This window comes from Cyphomyrmex costatus, unplaced genomic scaffold (genome assembly GCF_001594065.2).
Source record: "Cyphomyrmex costatus isolate MS0001 unplaced genomic scaffold, Ccosl1.0 scaffold374, whole genome shotgun sequence".
NCBI lineage: Eukaryota > Metazoa > Arthropoda > Insecta > Hymenoptera > Formicidae > Cyphomyrmex > Cyphomyrmex costatus.
The window spans coordinates 204,271-229,361 of NW_017277928.1; the positions used below are offsets into that span (position 1 = coordinate 204,271).

Sequence of the window (25,091 nt, forward strand, 5' to 3'; positions counted from 1 at the left end):
GGACATGTCGCCATACAGGTTGTGGTTGCGTAAGTGCACAGAATACGTGTTGCTCGGTCGCGCACATAGAACATATCGTAGTTTCAGGCCATATTTGTACATACCACGTAGAGTGACAAATTAAACGATAAACTGAAGTATCGAAATGAGATGCGGGGGGTCGGTAGAGAACTTAGACCAATACTTTCCATATGTTCAAAATTAGGCGATTCTGATGTCGGTGTTGATATTGCAGGGTATTTATTAAATAAACCCGAAATTGTTGAATACTATATAAAAGGAATCTCTAGAGTGAAAAAACACATTCGACCAACATACGATTCCGCAGAGGTATTTGACTCGAAATTCACCGAGCTTTGCACTAAAACTGAAATTTTAATGGCTAAAATCCGATCCACTACCGAGGACGAGTCATTGAAATTTGCAAATCAGGTCTCAAATATATCATCCAACTTAGCAGGTCTTCAAGAGTTAATAGAATCCTCAGTGTTAAAGATCTCTAAACTCGATATTCTTCCCGTTGAAAAAGATATTACTTCTCCGTTGATATCCTTACCGTCTACTTCTCCAATTCATAGAAGAGATAAAATTGCATTTCTAACATTTACAATTGATGGAGATTATGAAGGATTGTTTAATGTGAAAATTAGACATGGAAGGATTGCTGCAATAAGTCCTCCAGAAACTAATCCAGAAATGATAGGACTCATCAATTTGAACCCTCAAGCTCAAGAGACAATACTAAATTTAGATATGCATGAACTTCTACATAAAATTGCAGCAAACAAAGATTATAAGGAATGTTTAAAAGCTGAAAAGGGATCATTTCGAACTCAAAAGATCCGTGAATTATGTAGAGGTCTGAAGCCAAAGGAGGCTCAATGAACGAGCTCCGTATTAGTAGACAACACGGTTATTGTATTATCGATTTCTTTTCTGTTTTTTCTGCTATCAGTACGCTTATTATTTGTAAAAAATGTATAAAAGACATAACGTTTAATGAAGCAAGTCCCTACCGTATCACACATTGATGATGAAATACCCGGAAGTAACGCGACCAGAAGGGCGTCCGAGTGAAATGAAGCACGAGACGCGGCGGCATCATATCGAGACGGTGTCAGGGCCGCCTGTCGCATGCAGGCCACGAAGACATATCTTGACATGTTAAATTAAATTATTGATAATAAAAAAAGTTGTTTTAGAATTCTGTGACCATATATAACATTTTGTAACAAATTTAGATTTAGATACTTGTACTAATGTTCTATATAGCGAGAATATGCATTCCACGTTGAACTTTACGTTCAAATAAAGGAAAATTTTAAGTTATTTCATTTTGTACTTGTGTTTGTTCTCTTAATAAATTACAATTCATTTATAATTTATTATATGTAAATTATATGCGCGATAGTGTATCAGATAGAACTCGTTACTAATTTTTTCACACCAAAATTTTTCAGCATTCTGTGACCATATATAACGTTGACGTTTTTAACAAATTTGAACATAGATATTAACATTCTATGTGGAATTTATATTAATCTTTCACGCCTTAAAATGTAAAAATAAACAATTTTTCGAAAATATCTCGTTAACTCAATTATGCTCCTTACCGTACATCGATCTTCCGTTTTTCCCATCATCGAGAATAAATTTTGCTTCGTCCTCTTTACGAGAATTTACATTTTCTTCTCATATTTTCCTTAACAGCGAGAGATCAATATTTTTCTATTTTGTTTTTTATTCGTCATATGCAATCTTCATCATCTGTGTGGGCAATAAGGAATATGTGGAAACAGATGACAGTGGATGGATTTGAATCTGAAACAAAATGAAACATATAATAAATATGTATTAACGAGGATATATTATAAATATCACTTTATAAAAAATTTTAAAATACAACTATAAATATAAAAGTCATTATCTTTAGCAGCATACTGTTCACAGATTAGGTATATATTAATATTTTCATTCATTCATTTTTCTTATAGGAATAAACGAATTCAGATTTCCTTACGTTAGATAATATAAAAATAGATAATGAGGTTACAGAAAGTTAAATAATATTTATATAACAAAACATTTCAAACATTTAATGAAAAAATATTAAATTTTAATGCAATATTATGCAAACTGAACGATGAATCTTTTAAGTATATCTAATTATGATAAATGCCATCTATACCTAATAAATATGACAATTCAATCAACAAACTTACGTAATATGAATTTTTATATACATATACAATACATATAATAAAACGTTTTAATAAAACATTCAGAAAGAGCAACAAAAAGAAGAAAAACATCATGTATCCGCATTTTATCGTTAATTATAACGCAAAGTTGAGTAAACATCACGGCTCATTTCGATGTTTTTCTCTCCTCATTAATATTTACAGATAAACTTCACTTATTCCTCACTAAATAAAAAGACTTGGCAAATATTTACGATATAAAAAACTTTAATAAGGAAACTATAGAAATAAAGAAAAATCTTGTTCTAATTTTAAAATTGGAAAAAGATGAAGAGTAAGATGAATCAAGATTAAAATTAATCTTACATTTATGGAACCGGGCCTAAGAAATTTTTCTTGCTCGATAAAAATAAAAAGAAATAAAGGCCTGAGAAAAACAGACTTATAAAGCCGCAATTATTATAAAATTAATTAAAACTTACAAGAGCACATCGTGATGCCTCATAATTACTCATCTCCCTTCCATCTTTCACCAATGCCAATTACACAGAAAACATGAGGCATTTTGCGCACATACATTAACGCGAATGCAAATTGCAGATGTCTACACTTAAGATGCAACATCATTGCAAAACGATCATTTGCTCGTGTACTTAAACGAATTTCGATTAATAAAAAGAATTCTATTTAAACTTTGAAGAGATGACGAAAATATTTTAATTCAGTTATCTTCTTCAAAGAATTTTCTTATTTGTCCGGTATTAACTTTACGTAAAATTAATAATTAGACGCAATTGAAGCTTTGATGTAACATCACATCACAAAAGAGCTCGCAAGGAGTTCAAAAAGATACAGAAAATTATAATGTAAATAGAACTTTGTCAGAAATTTTAAATGTTGTATGTATTTTGCACAATTATCAGTAAATTAATAGTATAGATCAATTAAACACCAAAAATGAAAATATGTTCATATTGAAAACAATTGAAGTACATAAAAGTAAAATAAAATTCAAGATAATATTACCTCTTTGGATCATCCTTCATATCAAAACCATCAATCTTTAGGACATTCCATTCGTCTCTAGGTCCCTTAGAATAACTAAAGGAAACCTGAAAAACAAAAAAAATAGTTTGATTTAATAAGGTCACAAAAGCTTTTTTCAATTAACAAATTGTATATTACAGAAACTACGTTTACTGATGTTAAAAGCGACATCGTTTATTTGATGTATCATATATGCATACACATGTGTATATATATTAATTTCTGCGAAATCTGATACTAGTAGTAATATACTGGTAATATAAAAAAGAATTTGTATCTGTACTTTGCTTCACGCTGATCATCCAATCACTTATACATTGTAATTTGATCTTTACGCATATATTATACTATAATTAGTTAATAATTTATAAATAATTTATTGTGAAAAATCGCAAGTTTAAAAAAAAAAAATAATTTCGAACATATCAAATATATGATATTTTTATTCTAAATATAGTCATTTAATTTTAAGGAAAATTTTTATCAAATTTTTAAAAATAATGTCAATAAATGTCAGAATTAAGTTCTCTCTCACTCTCTCTCTCTCTCTCTCTCATTTCTTCTATTATTATCCTTTACATATATTCATCACACTGCATATATTTATGCGGATGATGTAAAGGAAAATATAATATACATGGCCCAATTTAGATGATACTTATCAATAACAAATTGACAAATCATATATTTTTATCATGAGAACTAATAATAAACAGAAACTGTACGATTAAATAATGACTATTATATTTCGTGAAATAAAAGATAGTGCTCTGGATAGTCAGGTCCGTGGGCTTCAAATCATCCTATTACTGTACCATTATTTATCATCATGCTATTTATTGTGATCATTATACACCCAGAACATGTCACAGACATTAATATTGATTACTTCTATCTTATATTATAGTAACAAATCATTCTGCAGATAAATTATGGTAGACATTAGAATATTATTAAGATGGTTTATGAAAAATTAGTACAGTGACTTACTAATTTTTATAAAACAATGATAATTCCAATTTTTATTTTTTTAATGTAAAAAATGTGACTGTTTTTTATCTTGATAAACAACTATAGAACAATGAAAAATGCTACCGAGATTATTATAGAGATATATTATAATTTTATAAATAGATCCACTAAACTGAACTCCTTAATCTAATGAAGCTCAGAAGTTTGATTGACATATCAATAAAAAAGAAATTAATTACACCGACAATCAACAATTATTTACTGTGATGCATTTTAATACCACCTAAATCGAAAACACAAAATCAAATTCCATCATATAATTACTAAATGCTTAATTAAAGCATACTTAAAAAAAAGAGAAAAATTCTCTTTTCAAAATAACCTCTAAAACAGACTACATAAAATTCTTCAAAATAAAATTTAGAAAGCAAAGAGTATTGAAATTACCTGTTCATGGAAAGCATCCTTGCTTAGGAACTTCATCGGCTCCAAGTGTGAGTGGAATTGTTCCACTACAGTGAGCTGTTTTTTTAGAAGGTACTCAATGATATACCCCATTGTTACATCATCTGGCAATCTAATTCTGTCGCCAACGGTGATAAACTTTCCTCCACTGAAACAAACAATAATGCCAAGGATTATTCACATGATCAGTTACAAGATTTTGAATAGTTTTTACAAAAATATCCATGTGCTCGATCAGAGAAGCTAGCGATTTCATCTGCGTTCAATTATTATAAATTATTTTCGACTTACACTATCACTTTGCAACGGAGATATCGCTAATATTTGCCTGTTCTGTGATTCTCTACGTAACGGTACATAACGATGCATTTATCGTTTACTACCGACGTTTGTCCATTTTAAGAAATGTTTTCGATTTTCGTCCCTCGTATTTAGAATTCGCAAAAATATACTCTACTATTAGATAAATAATAGATACTCGAGGAATGTGAAATGTATGAATGTGTAACAAGTCAACTACCACCGATTAACGCTGTAATGTCCATAGTAGGACACAAGATATATAATTTGTATAAGCCTGCTTCTTCTTAGGATATAAAATAAATGGCCCTCGTTGACGAGTTAATCTTGACCAGTCGAACCAGGCACAAAGGTCAAAGCCGGCAACGATTTCCAAAAATATGCAACCGCAAAAATGACTTCCGATCGAACACCGGGCGCCTGCGTCTACAATTCTACATCGTCACGCCGCAATAACACGTGTTCGGACGAACGAACGAGTCGAGCCAGTCCGCAGATACCAGTAGATACGCATCAAGAAAAAGATACGTGCAGTCAAAGTCGGCAACACTTTCAAAACTATACGATTACAAGCACCCGATCCGAAACGCACCAACGATCATGGTCGACCTTTTTGGACCATTTTGTTCAACGTACTCGGAAAACCAGAGTTGCCATTTTGAAATTTCAAAATAAACGAATCTAAGAACCAATCATAAGACGCGTTTAAACCGGACAAAACTGTTAGTCTGTTCGTCGAATAATGGAATGTGATTGGTTGGATCTATAAGTAACAATCAATCGTATTCATTTGCTCGACAAGTAGGTTAGCTTCTAAGCTAGCTGCTTTGTCAACTTGAACGTACTTTACATTCAACGAACAGAACGATTGAACGTGTCCGACATAAAAATTCAACAAAGATAGAGCTTTTATTTAATGTATCAGACTATACTCCGAATCGAAAAGTAAAATTCTATTGCGTGTTACGTTCAATTAGTACACCGATCGAGATACTATAAAAGATGACTGACATGCTTACGAGAGTTCGCGTCTCTGTTAATATTTAAGTGATCGAGGATGAGAAACTGATAATATAATATTAATTTTATGATTTATTAATTTCGTAGACGTATTTATAGATATACTTAAAACTTAATACTCGATTTTTCTTTAAAATTGTGATTTCAATGTTATTGTTCAAGTTTGATTATCAACAGAGATGATAATCGTAGAGAAAGAATTATAATTTTGCAGCAATATATAAGATATTATAGCATTACAAATACGCATACTTATGTATGGAACAATTATGTAATAAAAAAAACATGAATTTAATAACGTATTAGCCAAATATTTATATCAAAAATCACAAATTTATATCAATTGTCGATAACGTCAACGTTCTTCAATTATCGCTGGGCCCTTGGGGGCCCTTTTTTATACAAACAATAAATTTGCAAGATTGACTGTCTTTAATAGTATCTTGTTGATAATTAATATTTAATGGTTGCATAACAATTGCAAAATGTAACAATTATTATTCAAACATTGAAAAGAAAGAAAGCGAGTAAATGAAAAAGTGTAACTGTGAGAGATGACGAAAGAGACCTCGCGTGGTCACGTGTGGTACTACTATACTAACTGATGATTGCTGCTATCTGATGATGATTGGAGAAACTATTTTCTCGAACATTATGATATTTTTAGAAATATTTAAAAAATAACTTTCTTGAATTTTTTATTAATTACGAAAAAATGTTTACTATATAATTTTAAGACATACCCCATAAAAGTTTTATCTCAAATCTAAATAAATATTTTATAGAAATTCCTTAAAAATGTAGAAAACAAATTTTTATACATTTCTTTTTTTAATAAATATCTGTAATAAATATTTAATATTTAGATATGGTTTAATATTTAGATATACTCTCTAAATCTAAACTAAAGACTCGAGCATCACAAAACATCGAAAAATGTTATAAAATCTACACCATGCGATTCTTGTTAATGAGGAACGGATGTAGATAAAGTCCTAAAGACAGAATCCTGATCGGAAATCTGATAGCCAACAAGATAGAAAATTAATCCAAGCCATTTAAACTTCGTTACTTCGATCATATAATTATAAAAATATAATAAAATACATTTTAAGAAATATTCTTTTTTTACATGTACAATTGTTATTGTAATATAATATTCAAACATTTTCAATTAACATCAGATAAAAATAGCTACTAATTAATAACTTTATTTAAAAAAAAGAAATGCTGTGATGTATATGTACGAATGTAATTTACTGTCGCTCGAGCGTTCAACGTCTGCTTACGGGCATCTGCTACATGAAATAATTACCGGCCACTATACCCACGTTGCGTATGAAGTAATTAACTCATTCCCATGGCGCCACGCACCTTATGTGTTCGAGCGCCCGCAGAAGCACGATGGTCCCTCGGTCTTCGCTAACCCCTTTCGCGACGGTCGTTCATCCGTGCGCAGCGAATTATGGGAAAAAAAAAGACGAAGACACGTCACGGAACCTCGGGACAGGGTCCCCGGCGGGAATAAATTACCGGCCCTATGTACCACCCCGAAAGTCACGCGATGCCCAGCTATAAGGTCCTTAAGTCCTTCGCGTGGCACTCGTCACGCATGCACGATTAAGGTCGGCCGGAAATGCGACGGCAGAACGCTGCTGTCCCGATGCAAAAGTCGCTCTCGGGTACATGGAAGGAGGAGTATACACAAGAATACGGCGAAGATTGTCGCAAAAAAGGATACCACTCCCTTAAAAAAAAAAAAAAAAGGATAATTGGCTTAGTCAGGATCAGGATGGGATTGTGAAACAAGAGCAATCATGTATAGTGTCTCTCGTGTCTATACGCTACCAGAGATGCACGATGCGTGGCAACTCGATCATTCGACATTCCCATAGATAACTCGCCAATAATCGTGCGGGATTGACCATTACGTGTATGAAGCGTTAACGTTCATTTCTCACCGTCATATACTTCATTAATCTTAGCATGAATCAAAGCAGAACGCTGGATGCGTTCTGTCCAGCCATCGTGCGCGAAGTAACGATCACTTTTCACCCAATAACATGCTCGTCCGATCGTTACTCTCCTTTATAATCTAGCACATTTACGACTGCGGCGTTCGTCGGAGCTCTCGCGACGAAGAAGAGAAAGGCGCAGAAATGGAACCCGTGGTTTCGGTGCGCGTGACGTAAACGTTTAATTACGCCGACGACGTTGGCGACGACAATCGCAACAAGAAGACCGGAGCTTTAATTCGGCTGCATTCCGCTCATGTAGATTAGGTCGAAGAGGGGAGACGCACCTGCTGCTCGTAACTGCTGTTGCTGTTGCGCGATCGCGCTACCGCTTCTCCGCCTCAAACTGGTCGGTCCGCATTAAAGCAGACCTCCCTTCGTATTTATTAAACACACTTGCTACCGACACGCGATATACATGGTCGCGTATAGTAACGAATTTCCGTCGATTAATCTGTTAATTCGCGCTATTAATAGACCCCGATCCACCGTTGAATACTGTCGCCATCGATGCCGTTATAGCAATGACGATGATGATAATGATTTGTTTGCGCCATATTACCGAACACGGCGGCGATAGCGTGTGCACGCGCGAACGGGATTTACACACGGCCGATTGCGAAATTATTTTCCGATCGTGTTGATCATTATCTCGTAATGCAAACACGTAGTCTCCATTAAGGAACGCGAAACCGATTCTTCTAACTGTTGTACCACGCCGATAACCCTTGTTTAGGAATACGAGACGCTTTCTGCGGCTATACTCCGAACGATACTGCGTCGAATGAAATTACATGTGAATCAGTACGTAGTCCCTCCCTGCAAAAATCCTACAACAGGTGGTCGCGATTTCTTGTCTTGGAAGAAAGACACCGATTTGCACGAATCGATGGAAATTTCGACAGGCGGAGAGTCGATGGCTAGCCGCGAGCGCGAGGCGAGAGATGCACGATCCACGACGGACATAAATCGTGCCAATTAGAAGCGACGGCAGGTAGTCACAACTTCGGTGACCAAACCCCGTATATATGTTGACCAGTAACTTCGCGTGAGAGAAAGGAGGAGAGTGCCAGACATGTGAAAGAACACGAACAGACAAATGTCTCAAAGAGCGCGCCGCCGCCGCGGCCCGAAGGTACACGAAAGCCTCTTGAAATGGGATTCACGTTCGGTATGTCAGGGTAAGACAAGAAGAAATTCCTAAATATCGAGAGCGACTAAATTAGAACTGAAGATTTCACCTTTACAATTAGTAAACAAACATGTGATTGACTGATTGTATTATTCCAAGATAAGATATAAACGCGAGCGATATTTATAGTTTTTCGATGATAAAGCTTCATAATGTATACATTTATGTATATCAACTTTAACCTTGGACCCAAATTTGATAGATTCGAAGTTGTAGCTTTAAATTATAAATAATATATTTTATTGATTTTGAATACCTTTAAAAAGCGATGAAGTCTTGTATAATACTTCAATAGATTCGATTCCATTTGGGACGCTTCTGTGGTATTCGTTGTTTTAGTGCGTTCAATATATCCTATTAAATTCATAATATCAAATTATTTTCAATTTAAATTATTTTTAATCATTTCTATAGAACACCTATAGAACACTATTTCTATCCAATATATTGTGAATTAAACTACACCAATGAAGTTAAACAACCCAAGAAAATATGTATATTAAATTTGACGCGAATTTACTTTATTATTTACTAAATGCATACGTTAATGGACAACGTTTACTTTGAAACTAACCGCAGAAATAAATTGATTTACATTTTAGAATACATGAAAGTTGAAAATAATAAAAAGTTATTTAACTCAAAGGATTGCTTCTTTAATATCTAAAAATATAGTTGAATAATTATTTATTACCGATGATTTCAGCTTGAAGAATCATATTTAACTGTCGTGTTTATGGTTAATTGAATCTTCTTGTTTTTGAGTAATATGAGAATTGGTTTGTACTTCGACGCGATTATAATGTACTTCGACCGAGTATGAATATACTTCTGTTGATTTATCACATGTTGTCTCGTCAAGTGCTCAAAACTAACTAACTCCTCGACTCGGTATTCGCAATACGATTGTATTAGCAATCCAATTATATTAGCGCTATCTATCGTAGGAATTTGCGTCTTCTATCCGTCGATCGTCTTATTTCGCACTCGATCAATCGCTAATCGTAACATAGAACAAGACCGGTATTTCATAGTGAATAATCAATATTTATATTATAAATCGTCTTAAGGTCTTGAAGTGTCATGAACCAATCAGAGAGCGTCTTAAGACATTACTTAAAACAATCTTGAAATAAAAACCGACTATTAACCATAAAATGCAGCAGTTTAAATTAAAATTAATAAATTTGGAATAATATATCACGCAAAAATCAAAATGAGAATCCCCGTTAAATCGCCATCATAGTTAATCCCGTTTGAAAACTAGATCTTTCGGTTGGTCTAAGTTATAGAAACTCTGGCAATATACCCTCTGACGATGCGGATCACCGCATTCTCATTTGTTAAGAAGACCATCGGATACATAATCCGACATCTCTCGGGGCCGTTGAATGTGCGGAACCAGAAATACGCTTCTTAGGCTAGGTCGTGTACGACCTGCATACATTTGCGATGCAACGAGAGCCTCTCAACCGGCAGAATGGATGGAGGAAGAGAAGGAAAAGGGAGGCAGTGCAGGTGCGCTCGGCAGGATAAAATAAGGTAACGACGAAATGAAGCACTCGCGATGCAGAACTTACTACGTCGACATAATGCTCTTTGACAGAGGACCTATCCAATACTTTTTCAAACAGTTTGACATTTCCGTCGTGTACGTTCTCTAATTAACAAGTTCTTTATTAACGAGATTGACTCCGCATGGAAAGAGAGGAAATGATCGTGTTTATTGCGGATGACTCGTTCGCTTAAAGAAATTGGACAATTTGCATCTCCGATAATAAAGTGCATTCATTTCGTAAATGGCGCGCGCACGATACGACACTTTATGAATAAAATTTAATTTAATGTGCGTGTCGAAACCGGATAACGACCACCAATGATTCAATCTTCAAATTAATGTAAATTAAAAATTGTTTTACTTAATACAAATTTACATGAAATAATTTAATGTACCTAATTAAATTTAGTATTAAAAATGAATTAGATAATTAACTTTTCAGTTTTGTTCTTAACAATAAATAAGAGAAGGTTCCTCTGTTAAACTTCAAAATTTTTATAATTTTATCTGAAAGAGGTCGACAAGTAGTGCTTAGTAAAGGATTAAATCCTTGGTCATTAAAAACTCGTTTGGTAAATCCCGTAAATATTTTAGCAATGAGCTTAAGAAAATCCTTCCGGCCGGTTTTGTCGAAATTACTCTCTGCGCGATATTCTCACGCTTCACGACAAGATAACTCACCGAAAGTCTCAACCGGACCGTCCAATTAACGACGATCCTGTTCTACGCAAAGCGCTCGGAAGTGGCGTGTTTAATTAACGTTTTCCAGTACCCCTATGATCGCGACCGCCCTAGACACGTAACCGAAAAAGAGAGCGGGAGAAAAAAGCCTGAAGAGAAGGGCGAGAGTAGAACGAAGCGAGAGAAGAACGGAGAGGGCTAGAGGAATCGCACTCATTAGCGAATACCATCGGCGGATTCTCGAATCTGTGCCTGTCGTACCCGCCGTTTCTCTCCGCTGTGGTCACCGGGTCCTTTTTAATTGGGCAGATTAGTCCCGAATTCGCGTACGCACACCCGCTTCCACCCCGTCGTTCGTCACCCGGCCATCCTTTCGGCACACCGCCGTCACGGAATATCGTTCTCGTTAAAATACCTGGCGGCAACGAAATCGAATTTTCGGGGTTATAAGGAAAAAGAATCAGGGACGTTGGTACGCGGAGGGGAGAGTCTCGCCTCCTTGAAGACGACGCGTCCTTAGTGCTTTTCGTCGTTGTTCGAATTTCGACGGCGAGAGAAACTCGAACACGCGATGCGAAGTTCAGGGAATAACTCTCCTGATTGCTGTTCTTTTGTCACCGGTGATTTAAAAAATTTCTGTACTCGTCTGGTTGATTGAAGGATAAAATAATACGTGATATTAAATTCCAAGAATCATAGATTATCTCTCTATTTCTTGTTATGTAATTGTATATTAATCAACTTTTAGAAAAAAATATTAATTTTCTAAAATCACATTTAGCGATCACCTCAATAGGTTCACAAAAATCAGATGGTCTGAAATGTTCAATTTCAAAATTTTTTTATTTATGATATATAAGCAAATGTTAATTCGTTGTTCTAATCTCGAATTTATTGCTCACAAAAATTAATAAATATGTTAACGAGTTAAAATTAAACATATTGCTTATCGTTATGTATGCTAATTATCGTTTCAAAATCAAATCAGAAACAAACTTAAAAGAATACCGAAAAATATGTTAGAATAAAAAGTTTACGTATTATTGATTTACAACATTTCTTCAATAATTGAAATCAAGATAGTCCCCTGTTTTAATAAATTTTACACTTATCTACATGCCATCATTATAATTTACAGATATAATATAATTTGCGTACGAATATGAATTAAAAACAGGTATATCCCCTATGTGTCGGCACGTTTTCATGTTCAAACTTGTCTATCGTAAATAAAGGATTTATATTCCACGTCTTTCTGCTACGTTGCGTTAATACGTTTCAACTTGCAAAATAGCACTCGATTGAAAGCCGCTGGTTGAAAGAGCACTTTATTGATCGTCAAATACGCGTACCCGCATATACACACGTATGTTGTCGATCGAATAGAATAAATTTATAAAGCCTCTTACTTTGTACTTTATAGCACACGTATCAAATACGATTAATATCGATTTTGGTGGAACATGTTTCTCTCACATACGGAATTAAAAAAAAGTGTTAATTGAACTTCATAATTATTTTATATATATATATATATATTTATTTATTTATTTTATGAATTTAATTAAAGAAATTTTTCACTTAAAATTGCATACTATATAATAAGTAAAACATAAACTTTAAATACTGTTTCCGTCAAAGTCTTTTTCCACTTTTTTTTTTTAATTATCTCTGAATTAACGTGCGAATTCAGATGAAAACGTTATGGTTAAGTTGTTCCTTTGCCGGATCCGAAAAGGAGGGAAATAAATACCGGAAGAATTTCAACATCCATCGTTTTTCCACAAAAATATATTTTTCCGCAGAATCGTTCGCGGTTGGATACTCGCGTTCATGGACTCGATTCACACAAAATTCTACCGAGCAACCTCACGGTTCGAGCGATGGATCATCTATTTGCGATCGATCACGACATGGTGATCCTAGGGAATCTCGCTGTTTTGCTCGTTGAGCTCCCGAACGGATGCACACGACAGAATTTCGCCATTGATCCAGATTGTCTGATTTCCAATCGCGATGGATAATTGAGTGCTCCTTGTTCGCGTGTGTAAAGTGGGAGTAGTTCATGTAACAATCAGCAATTGTATAACACATATCGATACGGACTCGTGAAAATTTATTCCGAAATTCGATAGAATATTTTTAAAATATTTTTATTCGAATTTCGAAATAAATATACACGTCTCAAAATTGCTGATGCCTATAAATTTTCCGACCCATCTGAGATATTTTTTCTCATCAAACCGATAATTAATAGTTTTTAACTTTTTAAGTACAAGTAACAAATAAAAAGTTGAATATAAAGGAGTGCAGTATCTAAATATAGATATTAAAATGATAATTTATTATATTTAAAACTTGATAAAGTATTAATATAAAATTTTAATTTAAAGTAATGCTAATAATTAATATTTATTCAAAAATTCATCTCTCCAAAATCTTTGCGCAAATAATGCAGTTCAGATTTAGACCTATCGCGGGCTTCATCAATTCGTTTCCAATTCAACATAGAGGAAAGGTAGTCAGTGATCGTGAAAACACGTCGTGTATTCGCAATTGAATCGATATCGATCGAGGTGGACGGTGCACGAAGACATCAAGCAATAAAACACAGTAGTGGCGTGAGTTTAACGTGGAATTGAGATGTATGCACATATATATGCGTCTATATCTATATGTGTATATGCACACGAAGCAATTACTCGATATTCGTATAATTGAATTGCAATTTTTATCAATTTTAATGCTCAAACTAAAAAATTGTATTACATATAGTAAATTCGATTGAACAACGTCGAATATTGAAGATATAAAAAGAATGAAATTTAACTAAAGTTTTACGGGAGAAAATTCAATCCTGACTTAAATTATAACACACATTATGCTACACATAAATATATCATAAACTGTCATAATGTGGCTTAATCTATGGAACGTGTTCTAACACGCTTCGAAGAACAAGACACAGAAAACAGAAGGGTCGATGCGGTCATTGTAGTTTTCAACCTATAGATCACTGCGCGAACCCCAACTGCATATATATATATATGTATGTATATAGGAATGCCCAAATTGGTTTCACGAGCCGCGGGCTGATAGATGTATACGCGGCGATCGCGCCGATGGTAGAAAGGAATCCAATTAGGCAAGCAATAAGGGAATCGAAGAGATCCTCAGACGCGAGCTTCGTCGAATCTCTGTGATTCCCCCCCCCCCCTTAGCGTCCTCTTGGTTCGACGACTCTTTTTTTCGTTTCTCACCGACCGCGGAATTATTTCGACACGTTTATTATCGGGACTTTCGGGTCGGGCCAAACTCGTGGGACGATTTTAATTCGTTAGTCTCGATAAGATTAAATGTCTCCAATTTACAGCGGAAACACAAATCCCACGACTTTATGGACTTTGTAGCAATTAAATCCAATAGGGAATCGCTTTAAAATTTAGATAATAAATAAATAACTTCTCAGATTGCACAAAGAATTCTTAAATTGCAAAAAGAATCATAATAATAAATTAGATTCGCAATTATACAATAAATCAAGGAGCAATTGAAATAAATTTTGTTAAAGAAGACATCGCGATTCTCCGACTTCGCTTTTTAACATTTAGAACTTTGCTTGAAATCTTCTCGAAGTCCTTATTCTTCACTGAATAATTTTGACGATACATTTATCACGAGCAGAGAAAAAGACACCATGCATTCCCGGTTCATAATCTGATTACGATAAGCCCAAAAAAACCATGTAAGAAGGCAGCTTAAATGTCTGCTGTCCGCATTACACACGTGTGAAATCTTTCTCCTTTAAAAGAGAATACATAAGGAATTATAAGATCCTCTTCGCTTATTTATCTTTCTTAAATAAAATTTTACTCAAGATATATCTCCTGCAGTTGGTATTATAATAGCATATACGAGGTGCATTTTAATTATGCGTACAAATTTTTTATAATGTTAATAAATTTACGTATGTTCCTATAATTCAGTAAATATAGCATATAATAAGTGAATATATATTTAAAAAATTGTAAGGTTCCCAATTAATTTTTTACAATTTTAATTTACTGGTTGCTCGTAACTGATCTGTACAAAATACACAGATTTAATAAAAATTGCAATTTATTAAATTCACAACAAAAATAGCGTGATGTTTTTTAACATTTCATACACGAATGCAATAAGTCGATTTAAAAATGCATCCCATTAAAATTCGTAATTTACAAAACCGGATTTACGACATTTGCAAATTAAGCGGCAAATTGCGAGTCCTATAATTCCCGAATCTGATTTTGCGTGTCATCGTTGGAAGAAATCTCCCAAAGATCTTACAGCAACCGTTTACGATCAAGCCGAAATCCGACGAATTCAAAGGAGGAAGCTGTCGGCGAGCGAAACTAAGCGCTCACTCGCAGGTGTACACCTTCAGGTTTTTAAAGGTAATAAAAATGCTCGACGAACAGGTATACACGCATATACAATATACAAGCATCGAACAAAACGGAAAAGAGAAAATAAGAAGAAAAGCGAAGCCGTAAAGTCAACAGACAGAGAAGACATAAACTATAATACTAATGTTTTCAAAACTACCGCAGATTGATATATGTAATAACTGAATATCTCTCTCGAAATAAATTCAGCACAATTTCAATGACTTATTTCTTATAATAGTGTGAAAAATGCAGCTTACTCATGTTATCGCGTTTTTCTTTAAAAAGATGATTTAACAAACAGGTCTTTGGAGCAACGATCCCACCTTATCGTAATTACACTGGTGATCAGTACAGGGTGTTGACGTTTTATGTTGCGCTTCGATTTTTACTTCGTCTGCGCAATTTTCCTCGGTATGTTAACATTATAATTGATAGGCACAAAGCTCATAAAGTTAGGAAGGAAAAGATAATTTTTAGTTTTCTTGCTCTCATTTTTTCCCATAATTTCTGATGAGAAGATAAAGTATGCAAACGATAAGAAATAATAAGACGAGGAAGTACGAGTTAGAATCCGTGTACATAGAATGTTTCAGAATTATAGTCTCCTCTCTCTGTCTCTCTCTTAGTTTTAAAGAGACGATAACTATAATGTAAAATTTTTGTTAAAAAAAAATATCAATCTTTTTTCTTATCTAATCTTTTATGGGATGCAGTTATTGATCATAAACTGAGAGAGAAAGAGAAATATTATTTAAAATTAAATTTTCATGCATAAAAGAGATATATTATTATATACACATATATATACCTACATACGTACATAAATAAATAAAAGTTAAAATAAAATTAAAATTGAAAAAAACAATTTTTTTCATTAATTTTACGTTATCAAAAAATTTAAAACAAAACTTTTGAATTTTTTAATATTAATTATTGCATAATAAAAATTTATTTCTTAAACTATTTAAATTTTGATAGTAAAAATATAACGATATTCATTGGTTCTGTATCTTATAAAATGCATGCAGCTAACTGGAACTGTCACAGACATATAGCGCATTTATCGTCTCCTTGTGCTCTAATCTCTCTTATTTATTGCCCTCTTCCTCCTTCAACCTCCTCTTTCCGCGTGCGCACTCCGTGCTAACAAGGAAATGATGTAAATATAGGTATACGCATAAGAGCGGGCGTACGCAACGTGCCTTCCTGCTGCATTTCCCCGCATCTGCACGTGGGTGGTAATCAACCCGTTCGTCTCACCAGTCCGTTGTAACAAACGGCGACTTCTTGCGTTCGCTGTTAATTAAGATCTATTTTCGCGAGAGCCATGAGATAACTGACCATTATCCCCTTTCGTTGCTCGATTAGTAGCTAACAGCAGAGCTGCTTCAGATTCGGATTTATTGCATTTTCTCAACAGAGATTAAAGAGTAGTATAATTACAGTAAATTCAAATTTTAATGCCTCACGCACAAATAATCACTATGTCATAACAATAAAAATGCAATTTGAAAAAGATATTTTTTGATATAATATTTCTTATAGTCTCTTCAAAAATTACTTCGTCTCTGCCTCACATTACGTGTTTTACGACAGTGCAGTTACTTAAAGAATTGTTCGACATAACTCAAATGGACAATAAAAAAAAGGAAATTATTCCTTACGTTAACATGAAATCTTACAAACAGCTTAAGCAAATTTTTTATTGAAATAATTTAAAATAAAATAATTGAATTATATATTAAGTATTTTTGTGTAAAAATTTTTCTTAAAAAATGTATTATTGAAATTAATTATTGTAAACAATAATAATAATTAAGTTTTTATTGATTTACTCGATTTTTTCATTAATCATACACATATTTATATACATATATTTATCACAATATCAACCCTATAAAGAAATGGTAGAATTAGAACTAACAGGATGTGAATTCAAAAACAGTGAATGGAACGTCCACTAGAACTTCAAGTGGATCTTATAACGAACGTGAGAATTCATGTAAGTCGAAGGACAACCTGTTCAGCCGACCATAATAATTGATTATACACAAGAAACAATCCTATATCTAGAAGGATAATAATACATTTTTCGAAAAATACCTAACAATCCTCAGAAAAAACAGAAATTAAATGGTCAAATAATTAAAGATAAAATTATTAGAAAAAAGGAAAAAGTTTTAATGACTTCCAATTTTATATGGAAGTACACAATTTTTAGGCAATCGCAAAAATTTTACTTTGTACCGCAGCCAAAAAGTCCTCTAAAAAAAAAAATAAAAACTTCAAATATGTATAAACAACTAAAATACCTTGATCTCATGGAACGAATCTCCTATGCTAGAGTCTTTATTTTTACGAACGTATCAATTTTTGTATATGAAAAAGTTATTTTTATATAATGTAAAATAAGAAGCGCAATTTCTGCAAGTATAAATAAAATTAAATGTGTTAGAAATTTTCAATAAATTATAGCATATTAACGGAACATTTGATTCAATGATAAAAATTAAAAAAGAAAAATTCCAACGTGAGCATAAGTCGATTTACTAACAGTTTTGTTTCAAAAAGATTCTGTTCAAAGATCTGAGATGATAAAAGTGGAAGAGAATGAAACACGAGAGCGATTGTATCGTGCGCTCTCAGCGAGATAGTAGAAAAGAAAAGCTAAGAGCGGTTTTCTTTCTTTCTAGCCTGTTAACAACGAAATAAAATCCTAAATAGCCGTTGGTTGAAAGAAAAGCACGTGAAAAAGAGCTAAAAGCATTTTTCTTTTCACAGAGCTACTCGAACAAAGAATGTTCACTCGTCCAAAATGAAAAGTGGCAACGTGATATCTGTTACTTTCTTAAATGCGAAAAAGCATAGCGCATAGCGCATCTTGAGCAGAATAAATTAAAATGCACGAACGTAATTGTGCCGTTCTCGGAAAGAAAGATATAAGTGGGATTACCGGCTGTACTTACTGTCGCCTTGGTATTATCCTGATGACGTCTGAAATAATATAAAAGTAACGTAAAACGTAAAACACGGCTCATCGGAGATGCCTTAAATGACCGGCAAACTTATTCAAGCATCGCGAGTATTTCGCTCGCGAGTCAGAGCGGAAAAATATGGAAATTTCATGAGATATAATTCACGCGCGACTGGCAACAAAGTTTCACCTCTTCTTGCGGTTACCGCAAGCATCGTCGAAACAAAAAAGTGAGATTACTGTCATAATACCTAAAAGCGACAAAAGAGTGGAAAATTATATCGATATAAATATAATAAATTATGAACTGTCATCGACGTTTAGTCGCGATAAATTGTAAAAGCAGATAAAGTGTAATACCGCCGCGGATTACGTCCGGCGAAATAAAATAATGTCGACGAGAGAATCGTCCGCCGGCTCTGAATGAGAAAGCCGTTCGATGTACTTGCCCCGTGTCCTCTTTCCCTGTATCGCAGAATGGACGGAAGAGCGTGACGAAGTTAGAGTGAGGGAAAAAAAAAACGAGAAAAAAGGAGGTACAACTAATTCGCAAGCCCTCCCAGGCTGGCTTTTTTGTCAGACACATTCGCGTTCATCCTCGCGTTCGTTCTGCCACCGAATCCCGTACAAGGAGGCTGGGGACGAAGATGAACGCGAGGAAGAAAAGGCGGAGGAGTATGAGCTCTGTATAAACCGATCAAATCGATGACCAAATGAAGAGATTTTATGAAAGGCCGCGAAAATTAAGCTTCGGATTTACGACGGCGAGCGTAAAATGTAGTCACCGTGTAAAACTGGATCGTACAAGATGGCCCTCTATATTTTTATGTAATTAATATGGCAACAAGCAGGTTCGCTCATAACGCTATCAAGGTCCAAGAATAAACAATTGGTCACTGCATGTACGCTATAAACGACGATTTACGAGTACGCAACACATATAAGTGCGCAAACGCTTTCGACCTCCCGTCGGCGATCACCATAATGATCACGCACGAGGCATATAAACGTTATACGTGCTAACCGTAGTACCTATCGATGCATTTATTGAGGGCAACGTCGATATACACATAATTATCCATCGTTACAATTTTTGTGATAACGATCGACGATTTTTGATTTATATCACTATACGCTTCAATAACTAGCGCGCAGTTTTCTGCGAAGCGTAACGACTATTACGAGAGAAAGAAACTATATGTGCAATTATCAGCTATAACGTTTGTATCAGCGTTATCGTAATAGATAGCACCGATCGATCGATCGATCGATTGAAGTAAGCGTGACTAGGCAAAGCCGCCGGCGTTATTTAATCCTCCGCAGGTAGACACGTGGATAAATGGATAGCATATAGAAAAAGAGATGAGATAGTATTCGAGGGGAACGTGATCGTTAATATGCATTTTCACGTTACATTAAATCCTGAAAGAACTACCGCGATGTGCGGCGGTAACACGTGTCACATGTGTCATGCGTGACTAATCACATTCTATGGAGATTTCTACTCTATGATAAAAACCACCTGCCGTAAAGAGATTTGGAAAAGAGAGATAGAGAGAGAGAGAGAGAAAGAGTTTATAAATTTGAAACTATGTGATCAGTTATCTCATATAGTGATTACAAAATAATATCAAACTTTCAGTAGATAAATCGGATAATTAACGTTACATACAATTAGAATAAAAACAAAAATTTTGTTACTATAACGAAATTTCAATTGAATTTTTAAGTATTGTAGGTAGGATATTATTTTGATTGCATTCTTTACAACGAAATTAACAATAAACTAAAATAGTTCGCTTTTCATATGAAACAGAAATAAAACGAGGAGGAAAGAAACTCACCCAGCAACCGGCGTCATCTTCAATGCCAACGCTCGACTGATGCAGAATCCGGCGCCGCCCGTGGCGAACCAAAATTTCACCTTTTGCTGAAACACATAGAAGAAGGAACGGTTTAGCGAGAGATTTAACGGACAGGTTGGCTAGAAATCGCGGGAGCCGTCGTCGTAATTATACGATACATCGATCCGGGATCAGACCCAAATGATCGATCGTCGGCATACATCAACCGCGTTCGACGGCTGTTATTAACCGATTAAGGATGAACTATAAGGACTCGCTTTTGATGAGAATTAGGGACCGGGATAGATTACATCTTGACGTATCGTAGGATGTCACGCTACTTCGAAGCAACAAATCACAACGGAGCCATGATATTTCAACAATTTATTTCCCGCTATGGGACTCGATTATGGCTTCCGACTGTCGCTTCGAAAAAAAAATCATGAATTTAAACTATCCACGACTTCATTAGTCGAGCTCAAACGACCATCGTATAATCTAATCAGCAATTATGATTCGAAGAAATTAATGACGCTACGAAGATTCGTTTATTATAGACACAGTGACGTAAAAGATGAATTTAAAAAACCGTGCACGGCGTCAAGAAAGGTATCTCCTGCCGATTGGTCTTTTTCTCTGACCTGAAAACTTTGCTCCAGGAAACGTTCTCTCTCGTGCACGATAGACGTATAACATGCACGTACACACACACATGGCACGCACATAAATACACATACGCGTGCGCGAATGCGAAAACACAACGAGTTGAGGTACGAGCGATTTCTGGCCGATTGCCATGGCTGCAGGCTATTAAAGCCGGACTCCTAGGCGGCCTAAGCGCAATCCATGCCGACCGATACTATCTCAATACCGGTATAGAACCGTAGAATCATGCGGTGCGCCTTTCCTTGACGAAGGCGTGGTACACGAGCGTGGTCCACGAGCCAACGTGCATACGCAACGCGTTCACCGACAAAACTATCACGAGTTTTTGCTCGTCTTCTAGCTGCGAGGATCGTCGGCCTTTATGTTAACTTACTGTGTACAAAAGAATAATTTAATTACGGAGAATGTTTATCAAAGTAGATCTCGCGATGCAAAATTGTACGTTAAATTTATTTAATTAAACGCATAAAAGATAAGAGATCAATATCAAGTGTGATTTGTTCACAACTCTAACGGTCTACGCGCAGATTCAGTTTTACTTGCGATCAAGAGCTTTCATATATAAATGTTTCAAATTCGGCGTTTTTGTGGAGAAAAAAAAAATCAAATCAATTTAAAAGATCCATAATTGACTCATTTCTCTTGCAGGGGGGATGTTCAGAAATGTTTTTTTTTTTTAATATATTTTATCGAATTAGTCTTATTTTTGATAGAACCAAAATACCGTATGCTATATTTGAACCGGAAAAAGTTTGCATCCGTAGATAATCTACATCGATGTTATCTTGGCACGAAACATGATGCTGGCGTGCTCCTTTCCTCCGACTGGGCGTGGTGGAGCACGGATGGCAGCCACCACGGACATATCGCACGTACATATACCTCGCGTACGTATATTTCTAAGGTCAGCTGACAAGACGATCGGCGTTACCGTTATCCATGTACGTACTGCATACCTACACCCGAGACGAGAGCGCGCGCGCATATAATGGTATAATCGCCCTCTTGCACTTTGGAGGATCTATAATTTCGCTCCGCTGTGCAAGTAATAAGATGGCTAGTAAAGGCCTACCGGGCCGAATGACACGGCAGAAAATACCATGATAATATCGCGCCTTGCCGCGCCTCGCTGCGATTTGCGCATCGCTGCGATTTGCACATCACTATACGATTTGCGTGGCTCGTTCGCCCCGATATTGTTCCCCGCTATGATTCCGATTGGTTATGTTCTCTGAATACGTCCCAGGATCACTGATCTCATTTCAATAACAGAAATTCATCGAATAATCTCTCCTACAATATATCAATATTTTATACGGTAAAATTTTTTATCTCGTCAATAATTTGCAAGTTATAATTAAAATTTCAAACAGAGATTGCAAGAAGAGAAAATAGTATGTAGTTTCTCATATGAGGCAGCTTCTTTAATATTTTTCGAATTAATTCAAATATAAACACCCTCCTTCTCTCTTTCGCACAGGATATTTACTGTCAACAAATATCATAAAATCCTCACTTTTAATAACTTTTACTCACAGATTTTATGCCAATAACAGGAGTACTTTATTCGAAAAATGTTACCTAAAATTGCCTTCTCTGTTCTCCTCTCTTCCCTTCTTTCTCTTTCCAATACGCGATATCATTCGTTTTATGAAGGTATCGAGCGACAGATACTAAAAAGAAGAGAAACAGACAGGACCTCACTGACACATTAGATATACACGCGCGATAGTGGTAGCCCGAGATAGTATCGGAACGCTTTTACAAGAAGGAAGCTTATTCTTTATTTCTCTCTTTCGAGTCCATTTGAATAACACAACATCGTGTTGCGAGCGTGCAGAGTCACGAGAGAAGCCACCGGCGCGACCCGGGACGCGAGAATTCTGAGATCGCCCGCGAACCCGTTCTTATTGTTACAGGGGAACGTGCGCGAAATATGGGGGACGACAGCAGGATCGGTACCTACCGACGATTCCTCGCGAAACGATGTTTAACGTAATCCCGTCTGCGTCCCCCGCTGTGTATACCTATCGCACATCCTCTTCTCTATATGAAGCTGACCTTTTCGAGCAAGCCCATTTCTCACTTTTCTTTTCGACTACTACATGCCAGAGCTTGCAACTTTTCTCAAGTATAATATATCTTCAAGAAACAATTTATAGCTGTGCATAATAATTAAGTGTGATACATTTTCATAGAAAAAAAAAAAAAAAAAAAAAAAAAAACGGAAAAAGAAGCTTCTCTTCGGAACAATTAAAAAAAAAAAAACAATTTTACATGCAAAACTTACCAAAAAATTGCATTTTACCTTCGTTTTCGATTTTATAAAATCATGAAAATCACTATCGAGCGATAACACCAGAGTGTATAGAGTAAGCGAAGATATAAATTACGATGTAAAACACAGACAAAAATACTAGATATTGTGGGGAGAAAAGTCGATGGAAGTAGGTATATGTTATTCTCAACTTTTCTTTCAATGCCTACAACACAAATAGCTCCGCGTCGTAACGACAGCACTTTAGATCTCCTTGCTATATAAAAATAACGGTATGCGATATTTTGCTATAACGAGAAATTTTTACAGGCTACAAAATACGAGGCTCAGAGGTGATAAGAAGCACAACGGCGGCGTTCACTTTCCGCGACAATCGGCACCTGCTAGGCCGAAACGTTTCGCATAAGCGCAAAATTCGACGAGGCAATCAGTAAGTAATTTTAATTATCGCGCGCGTATTTACGACTGGTAATCGCTCGATCTCGGTACGCGGGGTAATCTCGGGATTCTCGGGGGCATCGCGCAGGCATCATCAGTAACGAAGGGACTTACCGATCGGCGGCCAAGATTGTGCCCGGTGCCCGTCTGACTAATTACATTCCTAACCCGGGACGAGGGCACGTCGCGGAGGGAATAGCGTATGCGAGTAAAGGCCGCACGATTCTATATCCAATTATGTACGGACGATTGGCAGCGGACCCGTAGATATGTTATGCTCGCGACTGAATTGGCCTCCCTCGACCTGTTATCGTCATCGAGCGGATAGAAATTATTCGGGATCATGCTTTCCGCTTAATTACTATCTATCTCTGCCGAACTTCTCGATTGTTTCCGGTAACTAAGTTTTTCATGTCAAACATATTACTTTCTATACCATCGACATGATGCAATTAATCGGCGGAAGCAAATTCATTCTTAAGTACGTACAACCTGAACTACTGTATTTATAGTATATAATTTAAACAAGAAAAGCAAGAGGAGTTTAAATCAAGACAACAAGTTTAACTTCTAATCCTTTTGTATTTAAAATAATAGTGTATCAGATACGTATCTAACGGATAAAATTTGTTTAAGTATCAGACGTTTATCGGAACTTAAATATCAAATGCTTTTTTTTACCACGGTTAAAAAATAAAATAGATGTAGCCACCGATTACTCTAGAACGAGCGGTTCATTTTCGAGGTCGTAAAACTGAAGCTGAGTGACGCGGTGAGTAATATCTGATGGAGAGTACGTGTAGCTGCTCGGTATATTAGGACTAATGAACAGATTAGAGGCACCGATACGACCCCACGAACGACAGATGTGCGAAGCTACGTACTAAGAAATTCGGTTGCATCCGTATCAGTGCATGGGAAGAGAGACAGCAAAAAGACTCCCAATCCCCTTACGTCCATAAAAATAAGATACTGCAACAAAGATAACGATAAGTTATCTTTGTAGCAGT

At 35.4% G+C, this 25,091-nt stretch overlaps 1 protein-coding gene across 1 annotated transcript in view; it reads right to left on the reverse strand.

Moving 5' to 3' along the window:
• Positions 1 to 1,611: 1,611 nt before the first annotated feature.
• fng (Fringe glycosyltransferase) overlaps positions 1,612 to 25,091 on the reverse strand; it is an 89,745-nt gene continuing 66,265 nt past the window's right edge. Inside the window, exons 6-9 of the mRNA XM_018543403.1 lie at positions 20,700 to 20,785; positions 4,668 to 4,833; positions 3,228 to 3,313; positions 1,612 to 1,821 (exon numbers count right to left, since the gene is read on the reverse strand). Coding sequence (XP_018398905.1) covers positions 1,764 to 1,821; positions 3,228 to 3,313; positions 4,668 to 4,833; positions 20,700 to 20,785 — 396 coding nt within the window. The 3' untranslated portion in view covers positions 1,612 to 1,763. The remainder of the gene's footprint in view (positions 1,822 to 3,227; positions 3,314 to 4,667; positions 4,834 to 20,699; positions 20,786 to 25,091) is intronic.